Source organism: Diachasma alloeum, unplaced genomic scaffold (assembly GCF_001412515.2).
Source record: "Diachasma alloeum isolate Michigan unplaced genomic scaffold, Dall2.0 Dall_scaffold_00782, whole genome shotgun sequence".
Lineage (NCBI taxonomy): Eukaryota > Metazoa > Arthropoda > Insecta > Hymenoptera > Braconidae > Diachasma > Diachasma alloeum.
Window position 1 is genome coordinate 16872 of NW_021680912.1, and position 22690 is coordinate 39561.

Genomic DNA, 22690 nt, shown 5'->3' on the forward strand with positions numbered 1-22690 from the left:
CTCTTATAAATAAATAATAAAACTTGTTTACAAAACGGTGGATTATTTTTTATGAGGTGTCAAAGAAATTCTCGATTTTTTCGCATCTAATGAAAAAAAAAATCGGATTTTAATCTTTGATTACAGTGGAAATGTTAGTTTTCACATAAGACACTGGGTTAAATCCTGATTTTTAAACATTTCTTCATTGAAAAACCAAAAGGATAATTCAGTGGCGAAGTGGTAAAAGGAGATAAGTCAATTTTGACTATTGACCAGTCTTCAATCAATATCTCGGAATCTAAGGGAGCGAAATTTTTGTTATAACCTTATTTGGGGAGCCAATTGAGTGCTGCAACAAATGTAGTTACGAAAATTTCGTTATCTGCCTTAGATTCTGAGATATTGATTGAAAACTGGTCAATAGTCAAAATTGACTTATCTCCTTTTACCACTTCACTACTGAATTAAATTGAGAAAAAAATTAGAATTCCGAATCTAAGTTTTCTGCGATTTTTTTGCAGTTTTCAATAATCTTTGAATTTACCGTAAGGGTAGAGCTACTTTAATTCCTTGAAGTCTGGCGCCAGAGGCTGAAATGTTAGGGAGTAACCACTGTACAAGTAAAGAAGAACTTCTCAATAAACTCTTGTTTTCTCAGTGTATAAATAAAATATTCTCCACTCTATTTGGTCGTGTGCCGTGCCCAGGTTTTTCGTTGTACTTGGCTCATGAGGTCATTTCGCGCTGGGAGACGAGCGCTGGTTGTCCTCGAGGGCGGAGGTCCCGGTGATCTCAGGATGGTCGCGAGACTGCTTTTAGGGATGTTTTTATCAATCGACTGGGATTCCCTGCTGGGGGTCTCCCTGGCAGGACTCCCTTGGGGTCTAGGGCTGTCCTGCTTCGGTTGCTCGGTCTTTCTTCCCTTGGGGGGTGGGTCCAGGGTGACCGTCGTCTGGGGAGGGCAACTCGCCCTCTGCTGCTGCCTCGAGTCCTGAGTGTCTCTGGCAAAGTGCAGGGAATTTCTCTGACGGGGGAGCGTGCAGGGGAGGGGTTTTATGAGGGCTTGAAGGTCTGATAATGCGTCCTCCGATTGGGAAGTGTAGCCCGGCATTTTGTTCGGCAGCACTGGAGACGAGGCGAAACTGTTCGCTTGGGAGAGCCTCATGGATGCCTGGGAATTCTGAAAAACATGTTCTTCGCTTATTCATCACGAAAATTCTTATTACAGAACGAAAAAAATTGACATTGGGGAGAGTACCATATCCGGGGCAACAAAAATTACAGTAAAATTGAAATTGTATGATAATCATTATTATTATTACACATGATAATCGGATTTTCAATTTCTGTCATTTATTCTGTTGATTCTATCAAAAGACGAGGACAGAAATCGAATTTATGGGTGTTCTTCCGTTATTCGAAAAAATATATCGATTTTAAAACTTTCCGGAGACCTTGAAAAATTGATTTTTTTATTTCTTGTCGCCGAGATTTTTTTACATTTTTTTTTCGTTTCTTTAAAGAAAAACAGGGATTCCAAGGTTCCACCGCTACAAATGAAGAAAAATAATTTTTCTCCATTTTCCAGGCGATCATCCCTTTTTAAAATTGTTTAGTCTCTCATTTGTAATTCTTGCAATTCATTGCCATTTAGGTAGTTCTATTCATCCTATCAGAAGATAAGAATAGCAATCGAATTTATACTATAAATTAATCTTCTAACATTCAAACATAATTAAATAAAATCTCTCTAGGAAGAAATTACAACACTTATAGCAGAGATTTGAAATTTCGTATTGTTGATTAGGAATTTCTAGGAGAGTGACATTGAACTCGATTGAAGATGAAAAAAAAAATGAAACTGCAAATTGTCCCGGAAATTAACAAATATATTTCTCCGTGTATTGGTGATCATTTTTTATTTCCACGGAAATGGTACTCGAGCCCCTGCCATAAATCCCAAATGAATTACCGATGGTTTACTAGTAGGGGACAGTAGAAAACTCGGTGCTGGCATGGGATAGGGTGAGGGTGTAGCGTATGGCGAGCGTTGCGTCTGATAGGGACTAATATTGTGCAATCTCTCGAGCAACTGCGTCTGAAAGTGCAATTGATCGTTCGACGCACCGTATCCCCCTAGATCTAGCCCCCCAGTACCGTAGAGGGGATCTGGTGTGTAAGAGTAGGTGAAAGACGGTGGCTCCAGCTCCCAGGGTGAGCCCTGGCCAGGTGTTCTCGAGTGAGACTGCAAGAAACATTCGATCATCAGATTAAAATCTGATCTGGATGTGCTAACGCATGGGGAAAAAAAATTAACGAAAAATTATGGAGAAAATGGAGTGAAAATTCACTGGAAATTCAATAGAATTCATTTTTTTTCAGAATTTCTCGTAAAAAACTTACGAGTTTTACTGTACACTTGTAAAAAATCATGTCAAAAAAGGGAAAATCAATTTTTTCTCCTCAACTTGAAAAGAAAATTCTTGAAATACACTGAGAGAAAAACGAAGTTCTCAAACAAGTCTCACTTGTGTCAAGAAAATAGTTTTTTTGAAAATTATCAAAAAAGGATTGTTTTGTGCCAAATATGCAGGGAGTGCGCCGGAATGAAAAATTTTTGTCGCAAAAATTGATTTAGTAGTTGAAAAAAAAATTGCATTCTCTGTACACGCAGGAAATGTTATTTATAGCACTACTCCTTCGTTATTCAATACTCCCTTACGTATTTTGCTCCCGAAAAATCTTTGTTTTATGCGAAACAAGGGATAGTAGTTTTTTGTTTCGGCTGTCTAATAATCGCAGACAACAATTGAACCCTTAAATGAAACAATAATAATGATATGATAGCAATTTTGTAACTTGGGGATAAAATATTTGTTGATAAATTTTCCTCTGTATGAGATATTTTCATCCTGAAAAGGCACCGTCTGGTGTGAATTATCCGCCTCCTGAGCCAAATATTTCATTGCTGTCCAAAGCAGAACAATTATTCATGTTTGAGACTCTCAAATTCGAACCAAACAGATTATTTTTTGGCAATTTTCAACTAGCGATTTTGTTGCACGGAGAGAAATATTCAATAAAAATTACGTATCTTTTCCGTAATTCCCGAGCGAAATGTGGGTGTAGAAAATTTTACGGAGCTTTCACGGAATTTTTTCAGAGCGTTCCATAATTTTTATGTGAATGTCCTGTGAAAAATTACGATACCATCACTTAAATTTTCTGAGTCGATTCCGTATTCGGTGAGCGAATTGTGAGTTTCGTAATTTTTACTGAACATTTCTCTCCGTGTGGTCCAAACAAGATTTGTTTGACAACGTGTTTGTTTTTCCCTCAGTGTACCATTTCCCTCACTAATTTTGTACAGTAATTTTTCGTCGTTTTTTTTTCTCCAGCTGATGTTGGATAGTTTGATAATCTGGAATTAGATGGTATCAAGGCAGTTAAGGGGTGAGTATTCAATAATTCATTACCTTGAGGTCATAAAAAATCCTGTTTGTAGGGTCTCTCCACGGTACCAGCAAAACAAATGGCAAATGAAACATCTAACAAAGTATCCACGTGCGTGAATACATAAACGTTGCTTTTTAGGCAGAGCCACACGAATAGTTTATTATTGGATTAGAGGCGTACGAAGGCAGCGTGGTGGCACAGAGTCGACCATAAAATTTCACAAACGTTGACTTGCCTATGTCTCTCTCTCTATCTTTCTCGATGCAAAGCAAAATTATGTCAGCAAAGACGACAGAGACTAATGTATATATGCGCAGTTTTAAACAGCCGAGTGGTATAAATAAAAAATATTTGGAGCAGGCAATTGAGTATTTTCCCCTCACCCTCTTCTCTTCCCCGTTTTCCAGCCCTCTTCACTATTAACGTCATTGCCCCCCCCCTCCCCCCCCACGTGGTCGAAGAATTCACATAAATTTTATCAGTTCAGTTGTCTTATTTTATTAATAAAAAAAATGTCGGTGTAAAAAAAATTAAAAAGCTAAAACAGTAGGCAGCTACAATTCGAGTTATTTAAAATTAATTAAGTGTAAATAATAAAATAAAAATAGTGAAAATGCATTGTCAGAAAAATTCTTGAGCTCGATGAGGTTTTTTTTTTGTTTTTCATGTCTGAGTATCACGGTGTCATTCGATAGAGCGTTACCTGACCGAGAGTGGACAGGTCGGGAACATTTGGTGATTGTTGATTCATGGGATTATTTGTTCCTTGAGCACCTTGTGACTGTACAGCACCGTGTATGCCAGATGCGCGCTCTTGCTCACGCAAATGACTCACTAGGGCACCAATGTGTTCTAAGAGCTCCTTATTCTGGACCAGTAATTGATGAGTCCTCGTCTGAAATTGCAGGGAAACAGATTGATTCTCGTTATTTCGAGGTTTCTCGAGGGATGTTCGAAGTTTTGGGAATTTTCGGGCGAGAAAAATTGTTTTTTTTGGGGGGGCGGAAGGGTGTTAGTTTAATTTCACAAGCGAAGCGGTAAAACGGTCTAAATCGACTCATCTCCCAGTTGAGTTTTTCGGGAATATTTCCAAATCTAAGGGAAATAGCGAAATTTTCGTAATTACGTGTGTTGTAGCTCTTAATCGGCTCTACAAAAAAGGTCATGACAAAAATTTTGATATCTCGTTTAGATTCCGAGATATTCATGGAAAACTGGGCAGTAGTCGAAATTTAATTGCGGGTTAACACTTCGCCACTGATTTCAATTACTTGAGCTTCGACTCTCGCTGCGGTTTCCGCTGCGAGTTGATCCTGGAGTAGCCTGGCATGCGCCACAGCTGCACGGGTCTGCTGGCCCTGCTGGTCCAAACGCTCCCTGAGTAATTGTATCTCATGTTTTAGAGAAGTCAACTCATTTCCGCCGAGTAGGAGCATGTCGCCGCATTCGGACGGAACTGTTCCCTGGAATGCGATTTTTTTTTGTGACAGGGTAAAGCACTTTGGATGATTGATACTTCGCGGCGGTTCTGTCCTCGGTTAATGAGGCGGAATGGCGGGTGCAATAATTCAGGGGGGAGGGCAGGGGCACAGCTTAAATTGACTTTTTCATTAAATTATGAATTCTCAATTATGAAACTCCTTGAAATTCCGGTGGAACTGTAGCATAATAAAAAATGTTTTAACGATGCATCTGAAGGGGGCAAAAGTGTCTCCATTCGCGTCTTTGGGTCTCAATTAAAAACACTATTTTTCCGTCAGTGAATTTCACCTGAAAAATAATTAAATTTCGTGACTACATACCGATGGCGATTTATTATATAATTATCTGGAATTCACAGTAATATGTTTCAATGCGAGTGTGGAAAATTCATTGAAAATTTAAGAATGTATTTTTCTTGATTGATTTTTGTGGGATAATTGAACTGAAATTCAGTTTCCATCGGCTTTTTCATTAAATTGTGAATTCTCAATTATGAAACTCCTTGAAATTCCAGTGGAACTATAACATAATAAAAACTTCCATGAATTCTATCGGAAATTTTAGCCAAAGTGTTTTAACGCTGCATCTGAAGGGGGCAAAAGTGTCTTCATTCGCGTCTGTGGGTCTCAATTTAAAACACTATTTTTCCGTCAGTGAATTTCACCTGAAAAATAATTAAATTTCGTGACTACATACCGATGGCGATTGCCTGATGGGCGATGCCGAGGAATGCGTCCTAATAATACAAGGTGCAACAGCAGGTGGTTGATCCACTCCCGTGTCCTCCCCATCCCCCATAAGTGATATGTCTTTGTGAACATTCGGCGATGGTGAGCGTGGCTGTATGATCGGCTGTCGATCATTCGTCATCTCGTCCTCGTAATCCTCACTACGAGACAGATGATCGTCGCTCCGCTCCCTCTCCTTATCAATTTCCTGATCGCGCTCCTCAGACGCCGCATTGATACTCAATTTATGGCACACCTCAAAGGCCTGTCCGACCGTTCTAACTACCCTCATGGCTTGACTCTACAATAAAAATCACCGGTAAAATTTTAAATCGTTAAATTCAATATTTACGAGACGATATTCCTCGATTTATCGTCAATAACTGTAATAATTTTAGACCGCAAAGTAATTTCCCTTCGTCATAAAATGTGTTTATACGTGTACGGAGAGAAACGTTGGAGAAAAATTATCTAGAAAATCTCGGAGTATTTTACTATTCGAAAGCTAATTGTGGAGCGAAATGTATGCTCTCTTGCATTGCAATAAATTACAGTAAAGTTTCCCGCACTTGGAGGGTTTTTTCTTCTTGCAATGTTGCGAAAGATGTGGGGACGGACGGGAGTGAAATTTTACTGCACCGCGTTTGGTAAAAAATAAAAAATCCTTCTCCGTTACGGAGAAATTGCAGAGAGATTACTTTGAAATTTGGACATGTAATTAACATCTCCAAATGTATTTGGATATTTTACGATCGCGCCCGCCGGGGCGAAAAATTCTTTCTTCATTACACACTGTTAGAAAATTACTCTTGACATTTCTAGTGCAAAAGCTTGAATTTTCACGTAATTCTCGATTTTTAGGTCCATACGATAATTAAAAACTTTGAAAATTTGAAAACTCCGGCAATAACTTCTCTGAATTTTCAATCTATTGAGAATAGAATTGTATGTGATGTTCGATTTTCACGACGAGTTTGGAAATCAAGCTTTCATTGAAAAATAAATGATTCTTTAACATGAGAAATTTAGTGAACGTTTTCATTTGAAATTGAATTCAAACTCACAACATTGAAAATTCAGATGACATTGTGACTGAAATTTCAAGAGATTTCTAACAGTGCAGAAAAATTCCCACACATTGAGTAATTATTCACGCTCACTCGCGTAATTTTTTATTCAATTCCGGGTAAATTTCACAGGTTCAGGACAAATTACAAATTCACTATTCGTCTCGCAATTTTCCCCTATGAATCTTACTCCAGGATTTCTTGATTTGTTTAGTAATTTTTCCCCAACTCTTCTCTTCGTGTGCACTGTTAGAAAAAAAAATGAAATTTTATGGGCTAAATACAATTTAGGGGGAAAAAAGTCATGAAAATTTAGTAAAATCCAGAATTCAGTAAATTTCAGAATTTTAAGGGGCATAAAGACGAGAATTCCTTACTTTATTTGAATTTCCAATCTTATATGAATATTCAATGTTAAATCGCATTGAATTTTCAGTGAAATCTGAAATTACACGATTTTTCCCCCTAAATCGCACTCAGTGCCACTATCTTGAAAATTCAAGATTACATTTACCAGAATTTTCTAGTTTTCTCTTAATTTTCAGGAAAACATAGAACAGAAATTTACAGTTCTGTTTGATTTTTCCGTGAGATTCTGAATTTTCATTGACAAGATTACCGGAAATTTCAGTGGAATTCCAACCCGCTAAAAATTTCCGGAATTTAGCAGGGAAAATTCAGACAAAATTTTTTACCAGTGTGCAAGTGTTACCTGCAGTTCCTCGAAATCCTCATCCTCCTCCTCAAAAGGCTGCTCATCCAACGGAACACGAGTCGGTTGATGAGAGGCCGGAGGAGGATTAGGAACCGGTGGCTTCGCTCTAAACGACGGTTTTTTCATCCTCAAGTAGCCAAAAAATTCCGGCTCCTTGAAGGACAATTTCTTTCGAGGTCTGGTGCCTCCTGGTGTGCCTGGCTCAGGCGTACCAGGGCTCTGACCACCCGCACTAGCCGGCACTTCCGAGGCAATCGTCAACTTCCCCGGATTTCTCAACATCTTTTGTATTTAAAAAAAAATTATGAGTCGTTGGAGCACCTGAGAGTCAACGTGTTTGACCCTGGGCTTCAGGGACTCGCGGCGCCTGTGACGCACAGAGCCGTCCTCATTACCCACATATGTGCTCCAGAGTGCTCAGAAAGTGATTAGGAGACCACGCTGAACTTCAAATGTCACTCAACTTCTTGCACTCCGCTATTTGCGGGATTTTTTGAATTGAGAAAGAGGAAATGATCGTTCACTTTCTCTCGTTTAACAGGGGTCTCCCGAGGGTAATTAGTTTTTAATCAATTAAAAACTTGGGATTAAAGAGATATCAAATTTTTCTTGACGAGAAAAATGAGGAAATCACTTTCATGATCAGTTTTTTTAAAAATATCTCTTCTAAAAATCCACTGTTTCCTTTCAATTCGGTAAAGTTAATTGACGAATTAATTTTTTTCAATTCAAAATAAGTTTTTGCAAAATATATTGAAAACTCACGGAGATATCTAAATTTCCGGAAACGTCTGTGGAGGCTCATCCACTTGACAAAATAATTCCTCACGAAAATTTTAGTATCTCCCTTGAATGAAAAAATATTTACCAAAAACTCAGCTGTTCTGAAGTAGAATCGACGGGATTAATTCATTTATTTGAAGATGATGAATTTTTGAAAAATACCCGGACAACCAAGAGAGGTATTAAAATTCTTCTCTTCAAGTAAAGATTCTCGCGGGAATTGCCGCATGTCATTTACTCTACAATTCGAAAATCAATCGAGATATCAAAATGTTTCTCTTCAAACAAAGGTTCTCACGAAAATCGTCCCATTTCCGCAGCAATCGATGTGCAGATATTCACCGAAAATTCATCAGTTCCAAAGTGGAAAAATGAAACCAATTCCTCATTTGACGATTAATTTGCGTGTTCCAGTGTCCAAAAGTGTTTAGCAAAATACGCTGAACTTCAAATGTCACTCAACTAGTTGTTCCATTCCGCAATGTGCACAATTTATTATTTTTTCAATGGGAAATGCTGAGGAAATGATCGATCACTTTCTCTCGTTTAACTGGTGTCCCTCACGAGTCCCTAGCGAATTTATCGATTATGATTCTCAATCGAAGAATCAATGATCGCTGTTGAGCCGGACATGCCTGAGAACTGAGGGAGCCGATGGAGTGTATTGCCTACAGTAGCCCACACTCGCAGACACAGAGGACTATGGATGCTATTTTAATAACTCCGACGTGTACTTAAAACACACACAGACACATTGGAGGCAAGTTCGAAGCGTTATTCAAAAAGAAAAACCGTACATTTACGAGTGAGTGAGTGTGGAACTGAAAAGCCAGTCAACACGATTAAATAATTCTCGATTTTTCCCCCTCTGTCTAGTTGGCAAAGGTATACCACTAATACAATCACATGTCATAATGGAAAACAACAAAAATGAATTTTCTAACAAAACGTCATTTCGAGAGTCAAGCGAATATTACGCACTTTTGTTTTGGGGGGGAAAATTTGTTAAATTCGTTGTATTAATAAACATGGTGGTGTATCGTGTACATCAGTGTGTTTTGGGTGAATTTTTATTGTGCATTTTTTTTGGCACAACGTCTGGTGCATTGAAATGCGAGCATTCTCGGGTGAAAATTTTTCCATTCTCTGGTTTACGCTTCGCGAGAGACATTCACGTCATTTCAGTTGTAAAGCGGTGAAACGGGATAAGTCAATTATATTCGGAGTTTTGTTTTTGATGAGCTTCTGGGAACTAGAGGGAAATGGGAAGTAGTTGATTGGCATTTTTTTATGTGGTATGAAAATTTACGCGTCTCCCTTGGAATTTCCAGTTGTTCAACGGAAAATCGAGTGCTGTTGGGGTTTCAAGATTGATTTCTCAACTTTGGCGCAAGTTTTCAGGGAATATCTTCGGAGAGAAAGAGGGAATTCGTCGTTAGCAAAATCTACGGATCAATTTGAAGAGCTGTTTTTAGGGAACATTTTTTAAACCAAGGGAGATGTTTCAATTTTTAGTAAATATTTTGTTGCAGTTTATGAAAATTCTACTGGGAAATGTTAAGTTGACGAAATAAATTTCTCAATTTTGAGACGAGTTTTCAACAATTGTCTGGGGAGTCGAGGAAGATATCGAGGTTTTTTTATACTCCGGTTCTGTTTTCTGAGATAGGCTCTCGAAAAGAATTCCCCTATTCCTATTCCTAGAATCAAATCTATAAAAAACTTGAATTCAACGTTTTCAGCAAACATCTCAGTGACCAAAGTGTATATAGAAATTTTCAAAAACCGTGAATTCCCGAATTTACTTGAATTTTCAATCAAAACCTCAATATTCAGCACCACATGATGCTGAATTTTCCTGATTTCTGTCAATTTTCATGGAATAATTCAGTAGCGAAGTGGTAAAAAGAGATAAGTCAATTTTGACTATTGACCAGTTTTCAATCAATATCTCGGAATCTAAGGAAGACAGCAAAATTTTTGTCATAACATTTATTGTGGAGTCGATTGAGTGCTACAACAAATGTAATTACGAAAATTTCGCTATCTCCCTTAGATTCGGAAATATTCCTCAAAAACTCAACCGGGAGTTGAACGAATTAAACGAACATTTACAGTTTTAATTAATTTCTCCATAAAATCATGAATTTTCAACGATAAAATTCCTTGAAATTTCTGTGGAACTACAATACGATCAAAATTTTCCAAAAGCGTATGTCAGAAAATTTTCATAACTCCTCCTGCGGGTCTCACCCCACTCTGGAAAACATCCGTCTGTCCCCCTCAAAAAAATTTCCCTAAAGCTCATTATGAAGTTGAAATGACGCATACCATGTGAGTCATTTCAACTTCATTATCTCCCCATTTCCCGACAAAAATCCCCCAGCACTGGGAAATTACTCCCCCGTCCCTTCTTCAAAAACATTCACCAGAAATTCATCACCAACTCGAAAAGACTTACGTCGTTCCACCCCCTCTCCCCAATTTATTTACGGGGCCATTGCCAACGTAACTATTCACCTGTGAACCGTGACCCCCGAGATTCCCCCACCGCCCGTAACTCCCCTCACGTTTTCATTATTGACTTATTTCTCCTTCACTTCCTTTTCCACTAAAAACCGGTGTGATTATCTCCTTTTACGAAAAACCGTTTCATTTTTAGAGCGAAGCCTTCGAGGAACCTAGCGGAATAACTGGCGATAATTTCCGCGAATGTCTCACCTTTTTACTAGATTTGAAAACATTGCACTTGAAGGAATTACTGTTTCCATCGCGCGCTATGTAGCTAAATATCTTGAGATCGTGACTGTCATGGGAAACGTAGAATATCCGATAGATTGGATAGTGCATCTGGAATGCCTTGTTCTCGTCCATCCATTGTTGTTTTTTCTGTGAGAAAAATTGTTCACGCAAATTAGCTTTTCATTCACTCTCTCGATTAATTAAGGTTTATGGATTAGACTTTTACCTTTTTCTTTCGGAGAGTCACTTTCAGACCGTCCACAGATACTTCCAGAGTTACTTTTTTCTTCTTGATACCTTTCGCTTTAAATTCATACTGCAAGAAAGTTTAAAGGGGCACTTAGCGAATTATGATTATTGCTATTAATTGGGGTTGGGAATTCAGTAGTGAAGCGATAAAACAGGATTAGCCAACTTTTACTGCACTATTGGAAAATTATTGTTGAAATTTTAACTGGAGGAAATTTAAATTGTTTTTTTGTTAAGGAATCAATGACTTTGCGAAATTGTCAATGAATTATTAACACGGTCGGAAGTGAATATTCATGGGACTGTCGCTCTGAATTGTTGATCTGGTTGACATTGAATTGAATGTGATGTTCAATTTCCGGAACTCCATCCGCGAATAAACTCAAATTTTCAGAATTAGTAAATTTCGAATTGAAGTGAATACCGCATGTGTTAAGGAAATTTCGAACAGTGTAATTACCTCCATCAAAAAATTTATAAAAAAATATATCATATGCGCCAATTCCATAGATTTTTCAAATCTATAAAGAATATGTAAAAAATATGTATAAAGCATATATTTTATTTTTTTTTTATATAAAGTGGGCCAATTTAAAATATTTTTTAATATATTTTTCAAAATATAAATTTTTCCGTGTGGGTATCCCTGCATCTGAGAGAGCTGCCAAGATTTCCGCGAGGATTTCCCTCTTAGACCTCACATTTCTCCGAAAAAATCACCTCAACTCTGCGATGTCCCCAGAAAAGCGAACTTCACACGAAGTGAAATTGCCCAAAATTGCTCAATCCTGTTTTATCTGTTCTCCCATGAAGAGAATTACAGAGAGAAAAGTTGAAGAAAAATTAATACACAAAATCTCTACAAATTTCTAAATGAATGGTGATCGTGAAGCGAAATGTAATTCAATAAAAACTATTTTTCGTTTGGTGTTAAATTACATATATGAATGCAAAAATTACTGCTCCCTGAACAGTAAAGTTCCCCGCATCGGTCGGGTATTTTTTTCTGGCACCGACGCGAAGGACACCGGCACGAGCAAAATGGTACATTTCCGGACTGTTGCGATGGGGTTTTTTCACTCGCGCGGAGTTGACGTCCGCGAAGGCGAGGGCTGGCCAACCACACGAGTGAAAGAACCCCATCCCAACTGCCTGAACAATATTATTCCGTAGGGATTTTCAAGTTTTCGAGTTTGGAAAGCATGCAATACTACTTCTCAAACCAGGAATTGCCAGAAGCGGTCCGGAAAATGGGATTTTACCATACCGCGTTAAAAAAAGATCCTTCTTCCATTCAGGATAAATTTCCCTCTCATTTTCGTCTCGCAATTTTTTTTCAGTACAGGACGAAAAAAACTTAGAAATTAATTTCACTTTATGATCACTCAATTTATGAACGTCCGTATGAAAAGGGACCTATGTCGATATGTAGTTATGTATACTCTGATAATATTGGTAACATTCTGCACATTGTGAGCCAAAAATGATCTTCATAGGATCAAAAATGACGTCGCTGGAGAAGATGAAAAATAGTATATTTCGATACGATTGCGGGAATAGTATATTATATCATTAGGCGATAAAAGTATTATCTGGCGAATGTGAGTATAATAGCCACATTCGCCAGATAATCCTTTTATCGCCGTGTGATATACGCTATTTTCGGGCCTAACGACATAAAGTGTTTTTGGGCTCGTGGGAGGTTTATAGCACGAGCCAAAGGCAAGTGGTATAATTCCACGAGTCTAAAAACACTTCTCCCGCGAGTATCGAACCCTATTTTGCATCACAATGTGTGGGAGGTGGGGTTTTGCGCACGCGGAGCGTGCGTAAAATGTCACTTTACACACAGCGCGATGAAAAATAGTATATTGTATTACTAGTGCGTAAAGTTCCACTTTTTCACACGCAGCCGTAATCCATCCTATTTTTTGCGATACCTGCCGAGGTCACTGTTAAAGTGCTTGTTTTTGTGCACGAGTGCGTAAAGTTCAAGAGTAAAGAAAGAAGAGTTCAATGCAAAAAAATGTTTTTGAGTGCGTAAAGCGAATTTCGAGTACGTAAAGCCAAGTTTCACGCCCCTTAAACCGTTTCGAAAAGTGCACTCTTGATGCAGGTATCCCAAAAACAATTTAGAAATGTTCAGTAAAAATTACGGAACTCACAATTCGCTCACCGATTACGGAATTGACTCAGAAAATTGAAGTGACGGTATCGTAATTTTTCACAGGAGATTCAGATAAAAATTACGGAACGTTCTGAAAAAATTCCTTGCCAGTTCTGTAAAATTTCCTACAGCCACATTTCGCTTTGGAATTACGGAAAAGATACATAATTTTTATTGAATATTTCTCTCCGTGCATTGGTGTAAAGGTCAGTCGCTAAGAATATCTCGGAAACTAGAATCGACCAAGTGTTCCCTTTTCCTGCAGATGTCCACATTAATTTCTTAATTTTTCTTCAACTCATTGTCTCCGTGCAACATTGACACATTAACAGTAGGATATTTACTCTAATCCGTCGCATCGCCGCCACGATCTCCACTCGGCTAGTGGGTCGCGGTACATCCATGGACCCGATGAACTAAAAACCACAAGAAAATGAAGAAAAAAAATCGTTATTCAAGAGTGTAACAGAGCCCAGAGGATTGTCCCTGGCGTGATTGCACGTATCTCGTCCCGTGCTGTGAATTTTAATGACGAATCAACGGATGGATAATCCCTCGAGATCTAGGTGTCTCGCGTGAGAGGGATGATACCAGTTTCCGAAATAAACCACGTGCTAGCCAATGACGTCATGTCGACAAGCACGGGAGAGTGGCGAAAAAGCCAGTGGGCAATAATTTAAGTTACAGAAATATCATCGTTGTCGTAGTCGATGGCCTCATTGTGTTCAGTTCACGTTAGTTTTTCGTCGTAGGTCGGTTGACGTCTGACGGCGCCAACAACTGTCTCACTGTCCCCCTGAATCTATCATTTGATGTATGCTATTTGAATTATTTTACCTTAGCGTGGAATACGATGCCACGATGAAAGGCCTCCTCGCTGTGCAGCGGGATCCTCGTATCGTACTCATCATTGTGAACGAGATTGTACTGCTTCTTCGAGGGCATTCTCGGCCCGTTTTACGTGGATTATGATTTTCTATCTCCGCTGGAATGTCAATAATTCCATTATAAAAATGGATCGAGCAACAATGTCAAAGCCAATTATGATGATTGAAGATGGGGAAGGGGCAGGAGGACAATTAGGGGAATTATTCTGCATGAGAAAATTGAAATTTCATGGCCGGTTTCGAAGGCATTTACAGGGGAGAGGACATTGAGCCTATTTCCTCTGCGAACTTGAACCGGACGAGAGGCGAAGTCATTCAGCGGTGGACACGCAATGATAGGACATACTGTTGTCGATGGAAAATAGGCATTCTTCGCATGTAAAAAAAATCATCCAACATCGGATAACTTATTGTCTCCTCCTACTCAAGTACTCGGCGGAGATGAGGCCATATGGAGAGAAATGGTCAGTAAAAATTGCGGAAAATTTAAATGACAATTCAAGGAGATTCAGGTAAAAATTGCGGAACGCTCTGGAAAAATTCTGTGATTTTAGGTAAAAATTACGTGACAGTCCCGTAAAATTTCCTACAATAGCACATTGCGCTCCGGGATTACGGAAAAGATACGTAATTTTCATTGAATATTTCTCTCCGTGCAGTGAATTCGATTTAAGGGGAAATAAATCGGAATTGCAAATTTCATTGAAAATTGATGGAAGAATTTAACCGAAGTTTACAGCTTTCATTGATTTCTTCATAAAACTGAACTATAATATCATCACAATCCCCAAAAAATGTACCGAAAACGTCAGCCAAAATGTTTTAAGAGTGCACAGAAAAAAAAATCGCGAAAGCGAAATTCGCTGAAAATGCGGAAAAATTCCGTCTCCCCATACGTTTTTACCGACGACTCCCCAATTTTACTGTTCGTTCGCGAAAAAAATTAATTACAAGCCGAAAAATGAGTGATCTACCCCCATTTCGCTCCTTAATTTCACCCAAAAACTTCTGAACTACAATTTTTCCCTCCGATTACCCACATTATCCCGCAATTTTCCCTGCGATTTTCCCGTTCACGCAGTGATTTCGAATTGACGGTAAATAATATCGTAGAAAATCAACTCCACAATTTCCTTCCCCACATTCGCATGAAAGCCGTCTCGAGTGTGGACGCGCACGAGACGTTGAGCTTGAATTCCATCAGGAGGATGCACCTTTGTGTACGCGCACCTGAGATGAAGCAGTCTTCACATCACCAAGGTCAATGTGCACTTTAAATTTTCCCCATTCCCCGTGCAAAAGTCCAAAAACAAAGCAACAACAAATGATCGTTATAAATCACGAGAGACTTAATCGCGACTGTTTCACCCCCGGATCTGTCCCAAAGACACTTCGTTACAAATAAATGGGATTACGATAAATTTACGTTGTGAACGGTGCTGAAGCCAGACGGTGGATCACAGCGGATGGAGGGAAAGAGATAAAACGATAGTGAGCAAGACTTTGAAAAAAGGAATGAAAGAGTAAAAAAAGAAAGGCGGGGAGGGGAATTGGAAGTAGGGGAGAAGAGAGTCTTCAACGCACACATTCACGTTTGTACCCGTAGTTTAGCTGAAGACCCCTGTGTACCACCGCGGACCAAGTGGCCGAGGTAATGGGCAGGAACAAACTCCAGTGAACAAACCCGCCCGAGTTGTTCTCAGAACTACCAGCGGCAACTTCTTACCGACTCCTCACTGAATCTCCTCAACCCTTTTTTCCTTTCCCCCTTTAAATTATTCTCTATATCTTTATAACTCGAATGCTCTACCGTCACCTGAAGAAATCACAGGAGGAAACTTCCCACAAATAGCGAGACTAATGTGAATGAGTGTTTCAGCATCGGGAGGGAGGCGCAAAAAATATCCAGTTCTCTTTCTCTGGACCAGGTGCCTTGTATCACTCAGTCACTAATATTTTCCGCATTTCTCAGACGGTTTCCCTTCTATCTGTTACCGCGTACCACGCAGCAACTTCTCTCCTGCATTGGATGCATGGAGCCAAGGTTGAATGGCCCGCGATCCAAGGGGGGAACGAACTCGCTCAGTTTTTTTCTCTTTAATTTCTCGTAAATACATGCGTTTTCAATTTTTAAATGGCACGCATTCCCGCGTTTTATTTCGAAATTCCACGGGTTTATTGTGCTGCGAATTGCTGATGAGGCAATCGAGGATGAATCCAGGCAGCGCGCGGCTCAATCGTTCGTTGACATCGGGTGTCTCAGTGGATTTATCGAGGAAATTTTGAATTTTGATGTTCCGGTTTGTTAATTTTTATTGGCTCATTTTTTTGGCACTCGGGGGTTGTGTTTTGGTCGTATATAAAATACACTTGCACACACGACTCGTTGTCACAGTGGAGTGACGCCAACGTGCGCGATGGAACCCGGGAGAGCGTGTCTGGTATAAAAAGAATGGGGGGGAATTGGAAAAAAATGATATTGTGCCACTCTCCAGGCTGTTTCTTAGCCAGGCGACATAGAAGGCATCCAGCCCCGTCACAAGGCGAAACCGGCGGCACACTGAGAATTCTGTAAAACCGGCTCTACGATATATATTGTTACATTTGGGATATCATGGGGGTAGAGTGGATGGCGCGAGAGGCGCGCGATTGTAGCACCGCGTAATATTTGAAACATTTTTTTGGGAGTGCTTCTTCCGGTTTAACGCATTCCCTCCACTTCATTCCGTCAGGTTTAATCTCCTAATCTTAAGTTTTACGAGAGCCTCGAGAACTGGGAGGGGTACAGCGATTTTCACCGACAATCTTCAAAGTTGTTTGAACAATGGAGAAGCAAATTGCTTATGCAAATCATTTTTTAAATAGAAAAGATTGGGAAGAAGTCTGTGAAGGAATGGAATATGAGAAAACATTCAATCGCTTCATTCAAATTACGTTTTGCAAGAAATTAATTAATGAATTTTCTCCTCAATAATTTCGTCATGAATGGATGATGGGAAGAGCGCAAACCATCGAAAAGCTCATTTTTCTTAGCACGAAATAGATTTCTGATGAAATTATCAATATTGAAAAATAATGCCGCAAAATTTTGTGACAAGTCAATGACATTTTCGTCATGTTACCAAATTACGATGGGATGAACCTATGGCGGTGGTATTCCAACTAAAGAGATCATGGCCACTCCTCAATTTTATGACATATTTTGTGACACAAAATTTTATGTGACCGTCATACTTCATCTAAATAGCAGTAACAATGTCAGACTATTCAGAATTTCATGATAGCTGCTAAATTTTATGACATTTTTGTGGCACAAATCATACACGCCCGTTATATTCCATCTAAATGGCAATAAAAATGTCACATTTTTCGAAATTCCGTAATAGCTCTGTAATTTTATGACATTTTTTGTGACAGATTCTGTGTAAACGCCGTATTTCATGTGAATAGCTATGACAATGCCAATCTAGTCAAGACTGTCGTAAAATTATCAATTAATTTATAAATTTTTAATGAGTAAACTCTAATTATTTCACATTCTCCAAATGTTTCCTAATGTTTTCAAATTAAAAGTCAATTCTAATGATCGAGTGAATGGTCCAAATCAATTACTGAAGCTTTAAAGGTCTGAATTTGATTTTGACTCAAACTTTCGAGCATTTAATAATGAAATAATCACCGTGTCCGATAACCTACGGTCAAATGGGGCTGGAATGAAAAAAAAGTGCTTGAATATTTTCAATTCTTTATCGAACTTCATTCATTCCAATCATGAATAATTCACCCTCACTACAATATTCATCACTCCAATCTGGAACTTCTCGATCAAAACTCATCCGTTCAAATACCCGACAATTATCAAAAAATAATAACTACAAATTCTTCTTGAGCTTGTAACTTTGCGTACAAAAAAATTTATAAATATCAACATTAATACAACGTTGATATATTAGCCTTAGTAGGATACTGCTCATCGAACTGTCGGAATTCGAAGGCACACTGATTGCGCTCAGCTTTCAGATCAACCTCATTATACAGTAAACTCAGTAGATAAACTGTGTTTTTGACTTTGCCGAAGGCCTCCACTTTAGTAAAATGAGTTTTGGCCTTGAGGAGGGCTTTTATGGCGTCTTGAATGATGACTCTGCGTCTCTCGGTGGCCTGGGGGGCCGTCGCGACGAGACACTTTGCGTGGAGAACTAGGGCACGCGCCTGGTCGTACCAGCCACCGTGCGCCAGGATCTGCACTATTGCCTCGTCTATGAGGGTTGACGCTTGATTCGGCATTCCCATTATCAGCTGTTTGGACATAATAATTGATGCCGATCAATATTTTTTAAGCGAATCCAAGGATTCTGGATTTTTTTTTCATTTTAAATAATTTTAGAGAATTTCCTGAAGGGGTTGCAGTGAAATTTCCAAGATTTCGAAAGGTTTTCAGTAAGTTCAGTAGTTATTTGTTGATATTCACTAGTAATTCAAGTATGGGAACGTTTTACGAGACCTCATAAAAATTTATAAAGATTATAGAGGTTTATAAAGAAGAGAAAAATCAAATTCAACTGCTTTAAGCATTTGTTCTACGATAAATATGCAAATTAATTCTTGGAATATAATATACATATTTTGGAATATAATATAAACATGATCTATAAATATATCGTGAAATGCAAACTAATGAAAAAATAGTATTGTAGACATTTCAATGATCATAATGATAAATATTTCACGATATTACCTGAACATTAGCCAGATGCATTTTAACGACAGCCTCATAATACGACAGATGATACTTGGTCGCCATTTCCAGAGCTGAGTTCAGTAAAACTAGGGAATTCGTTCCTGTGATGCCATTCCCTGGGAGGATCGAGGAGTTCATGATTTGGCTAGACAGGATCATCGCCCTGACTCTATTCTGAGGATTCAAATCATCGTCCTTCTCGATGTTGCTTATGAGCTCCAAACCCGTTGGATAATCTCCCTTCGCCAGAGCAACTTCAGCTAGTCTGAATTTACTTTCGATAGAGTCTAAACTTGATATTTGATTTGCTATCGCCTCTGCATCACTCCACTTCTCGTGCCTCATCAGTTTTGTTAATTGGTACAACTGTTGACTCAGCATCCATATCTAAACGTTAAATTATAGCCTAATAGTTCATTCAATCTTTGGAACAAACAACATGAAATAGTGAGAAATGCAGTAAAAATGAAGAGATCAATTTTTTTCAAAACTGAATTAATAAAAATTGATTCTACCTTGTTAGATGGTTCATTAGGGAACCTCTCCTTCGCATGATCCAGCACAACATCCACCAGATTGTACTCCCCAAACTCCACTAAAGCATTGACAACATTAACAACTGCTTGACACGTCGACGAGCCATTGAACATCGTCTGCTTCTTATTCCCTGAATTGTGCAGCAGCAGCAACTGCGAGGACACTGTGGACATCTCAGCTTTGCCGTAGTAAGCCCAGAGTGCAGCTTTCTCCGCGTACGACATTGACATCAGATCTTTCATGGAATGCTGACAGTTGAGGACATCGGATTTAATCAGTGTCTGGAATACGTGCGATGGACTTTTACCCTCTAGTGCTGAATTGTGGGCTGACGCTATTAATCCTAGGCTCGTTGTGTGGGTTATACCTAGTATACTTGCTTTTCCCACTGAACGTTCGATCAATTGACTCCTGGGAAAAATATGAAAACAAAATTTCAATTTATTTTCAATGTGAATTGACGAAATGGGAAAGGAGTTTCAGCTTTTTTTGGATAAAGACTTACGTTCTAGGATTTATGATTGCAATTTCTTCTTCATTAAAAATATGAATTAGAAAATGTGAAATTAAATTTCGACTAGTTCTACTTTGTCAGTCAATTCTCCACTCACTTATTCTCCTTCGACAAATGGTACATCCAAGCATGTGCCAACTGCAGGCAAACATTGTCCCCAGCCTCCTGGGCCATCATGACCGCCTCCTTCAACGCTGCCTTGGCCACTTCCTTGTGATCGAACTGTGCATGCAGTGCTGCGAGGTTCAGCGCAGCATATCTGAATGTCCTGGACCTGTCCTCGGCTGCCGATCTGTTCTCCAGAGGTGCCAGTCTGTCGAAACAGTGGTAGAGACTGTCCTGGGCGCCGCAGTATTCATTGACTCGCAGGCAATTCAGGTAGCTCAGGTAATGGGCTTCTGCATAGTAGGGGTTGCAGCCCAGTAGCTCGCGAACTAGTGTCTGGAGGTTGGCTGGCGGCATCGCCTTGTGCTCGTCTGTCTGGAGGGCTTGAGCCTGCTGGGCGACCAGAAGTTCAGCCCTTCTGCAGTCCCAGATGTTTTTATTCTTCGATTGTCTGGGAGTATTTTTAAAATAATGAAAATACGAAACCATACTTTTTTTTATTTTTTAGGATGTTTAGCCATTCTCAGCAAATTTTATTTTCTCATGTTCAAGGAAAATTCTATTATTGTTTTGGGTGATAGCTGAACATATGAAACTAACTTGTTTGGTGTTAAAAAAATTAATCCCAATAGTCTCGTCAAAAATAAATAAACAAATTTTTCTTTAAACACGGGTTCTTAAGGGATTTATAACGAAATTTATAATTCACTGAATAGAAGACTCCAAAAATAGAAATGAAAATAGAAGGTATTGTGCAGAACTTTACTGAATCGAATGGCCAGAGAAAAATTTGGGGTATCCGAGCAAAAAGAGGAAATATTTGAAAGATTCTATCCCATGTAAGCGCACGTCAGCGCATGCGTTTGGTGCATTTTGACCACTCCATTTCTAAATAATAAACGTGGGTTGGTGGATTGAAATTTTTTAAAAATCCAATTTTTTTAAATACTTGCGATTTTGGATAAACATCCTTAAACTGTCGAGGGGGATTTCCTTACTCTTTCACGTTTCCCAGCTCGATTTTCGGTGTCGGGAGGTTTCGTGCATTCACCAGGGCCAATGCAGCCTCGTCAAAGTCCTTGACAAAGGCGTCATACAGCTGGGCAACCTCCGAGAACGAGAGCTCCTCGAAGAATATTATCGTTCTTCTGACGTACAAACCTAGTACTGAACTTCTGCACAGAGCGTGGGAGGGGAGGGAGTGATCCTGGGGGGATTTCATCAGTCTTGTGAGGACGTCGAAGAGCTCCAGGAGACCCTCAACACCAACAGTTTTCTCGGATAAATGCACGCACTCCACTTCCATCTTTCGAGCGAAACGTTGGAGAACGTATTCGGTGCTGTACAGGGCGAATATGAGAGCCTTCAAGTCCATATCTGGGGACTAGAAGTTTCATGACGAGATATTAATAGCAAAACGTGATTTTTCACCCAAAATTATTTAGCAGTATTTGCAATATAAGGATTTTGAAATGATTGACGATTTTATGAATGAATGGGCATGAGACGAATGGAAGCACTAAGGCCCTATTATTTTATATCCGTGCAGTAGTCGAAATGAGGGAGAAAATCTTTTGCATTTGGGATTTTGCAAGAAATTTTCCAATCCCTGAGTATGAAAACTGAATGCAAAATCTTGGGATTTTTCTCATTTAGGTGAATATTGAAAATTAGTAAGTTATGACGGATTGAAAACCAAGGATTGTGACGAAGAATAATGTAGACGTTTCTTATATTGCCCGTAACTTCTTAATTTTCGGGTTTTTTGAAATAAAAAAAATGGCAATGTAATATTTTTCATCAAACTTTCGTACTTCATCATTTTATTCGGTGAAAAATTTCCTGCAACAATTCATTTTTATCCTGGCAATCTTCATAATAATTGGAATTTTTCTCTTCTCCCCCTTTCAAGTACTTGCCCAATTAATTTAAAACCTCAACTTTTCTAAATTTATCTTTGCATATTTTGGTAATGATTTTTTCCCCTGCTATGGAGAAAATCTCAAATGTAATCATCTGAACTAAAAACTAGCTCTTAACCAAATTAGCAATGAATAATATACATTTACTTTACCTGAATCAATTTCAACGCAAGAATGCAAAAATCTCGGCGTTCCTGAGGAGCTAAAGTCAAACAGAATACAAATGAATAGTGGAAATAATCCGATTGTTTTACGTCCATTGTTTAGAAGACATCTCTTACTTTTTGGCATGGCCAGGCAGTACTCCTTTATCAGCAAAATAACTCCAATTTTGTAAGGTGTCAGAGTCTCCCTATTGGGCTTGTGACTGCTGGATGTCTCCTCCATATTCAACAAATCCTTATTCATCCTAAATGAGTTTAATTCACTCTTCAGCTTCAATTAATTCACTAAAAAGACACTGAAACCCGGTGGAACATTTCGGAGTGAGTGGAAGCGCTACAGCTGACGGTTGTAAACAATTCTGAAGCATTTTAACGATTTTAACACAGATAATCAGATAACTCCGAAGAATCTGTCATCTCTCAGTAAATGTGGGCATGTTTCCATGGAC

At 38.9% G+C, this 22690-nt stretch overlaps 2 protein-coding genes across 4 annotated transcripts; both read right to left on the reverse strand.

Moving 5' to 3' along the window:
- Positions 1–477: 477 nt before the first annotated feature.
- On the reverse strand, positions 478–16189 carry LOC107044667 (carboxyl-terminal PDZ ligand of neuronal nitric oxide synthase protein). Of its 3 annotated transcripts, XM_015266618.1 has the most exons (10): positions 15843–16189; positions 14209–14356; positions 13716–13787; positions 11182–11271; positions 10935–11102; positions 5617–5949; positions 4710–4901; positions 4142–4333; positions 1955–2227; positions 478–1162 (listed from the first exon to the last, which is right to left on the reverse strand). In XM_015266618.1, the coding sequence occupies exons 2-10, from the start codon at positions 14314–14316 to the stop codon at positions 665–667; spliced, it is 1926 nt and encodes a 641-aa protein (XP_015122104.1). In that variant the 5' UTR covers positions 14317–14356; positions 15843–16189; the 3' UTR covers positions 478–664. The 3 variants fall into 3 exon arrangements, with proteins under 3 accessions (XP_015122104.1, XP_015122107.1, XP_015122105.1); XM_015266621.1 differs by lacking the exons at positions 10935–11102; positions 11182–11271; positions 13716–13787; positions 14209–14356; positions 15843–16189 and adding exons at positions 7428–8114; positions 8299–8879; XM_015266619.1 differs by lacking the exons at positions 10935–11102; positions 11182–11271; positions 13716–13787; positions 14209–14356; positions 15843–16189 and adding an exon at positions 7428–8879.
- A 1797-nt stretch (positions 16190–17986) lies between these two features.
- On the reverse strand, positions 17987–22688 carry LOC107044695 (anaphase-promoting complex subunit 5). The gene is made up of 7 exons (XM_015266666.2): positions 22359–22688; positions 22230–22279; positions 21154–21539; positions 20148–20606; positions 19515–19947; positions 18997–19386; positions 17987–18557 (listed from the first exon to the last, which is right to left on the reverse strand). Exons 1-7 carry the CDS (start codon positions 22483–22485, stop codon positions 18189–18191), a joined length of 2214 nt encoding a protein of 737 aa, XP_015122152.1. The 5' UTR covers positions 22486–22688; the 3' UTR covers positions 17987–18188.
- Positions 22689–22690: the final 2 nt, after the last annotated feature.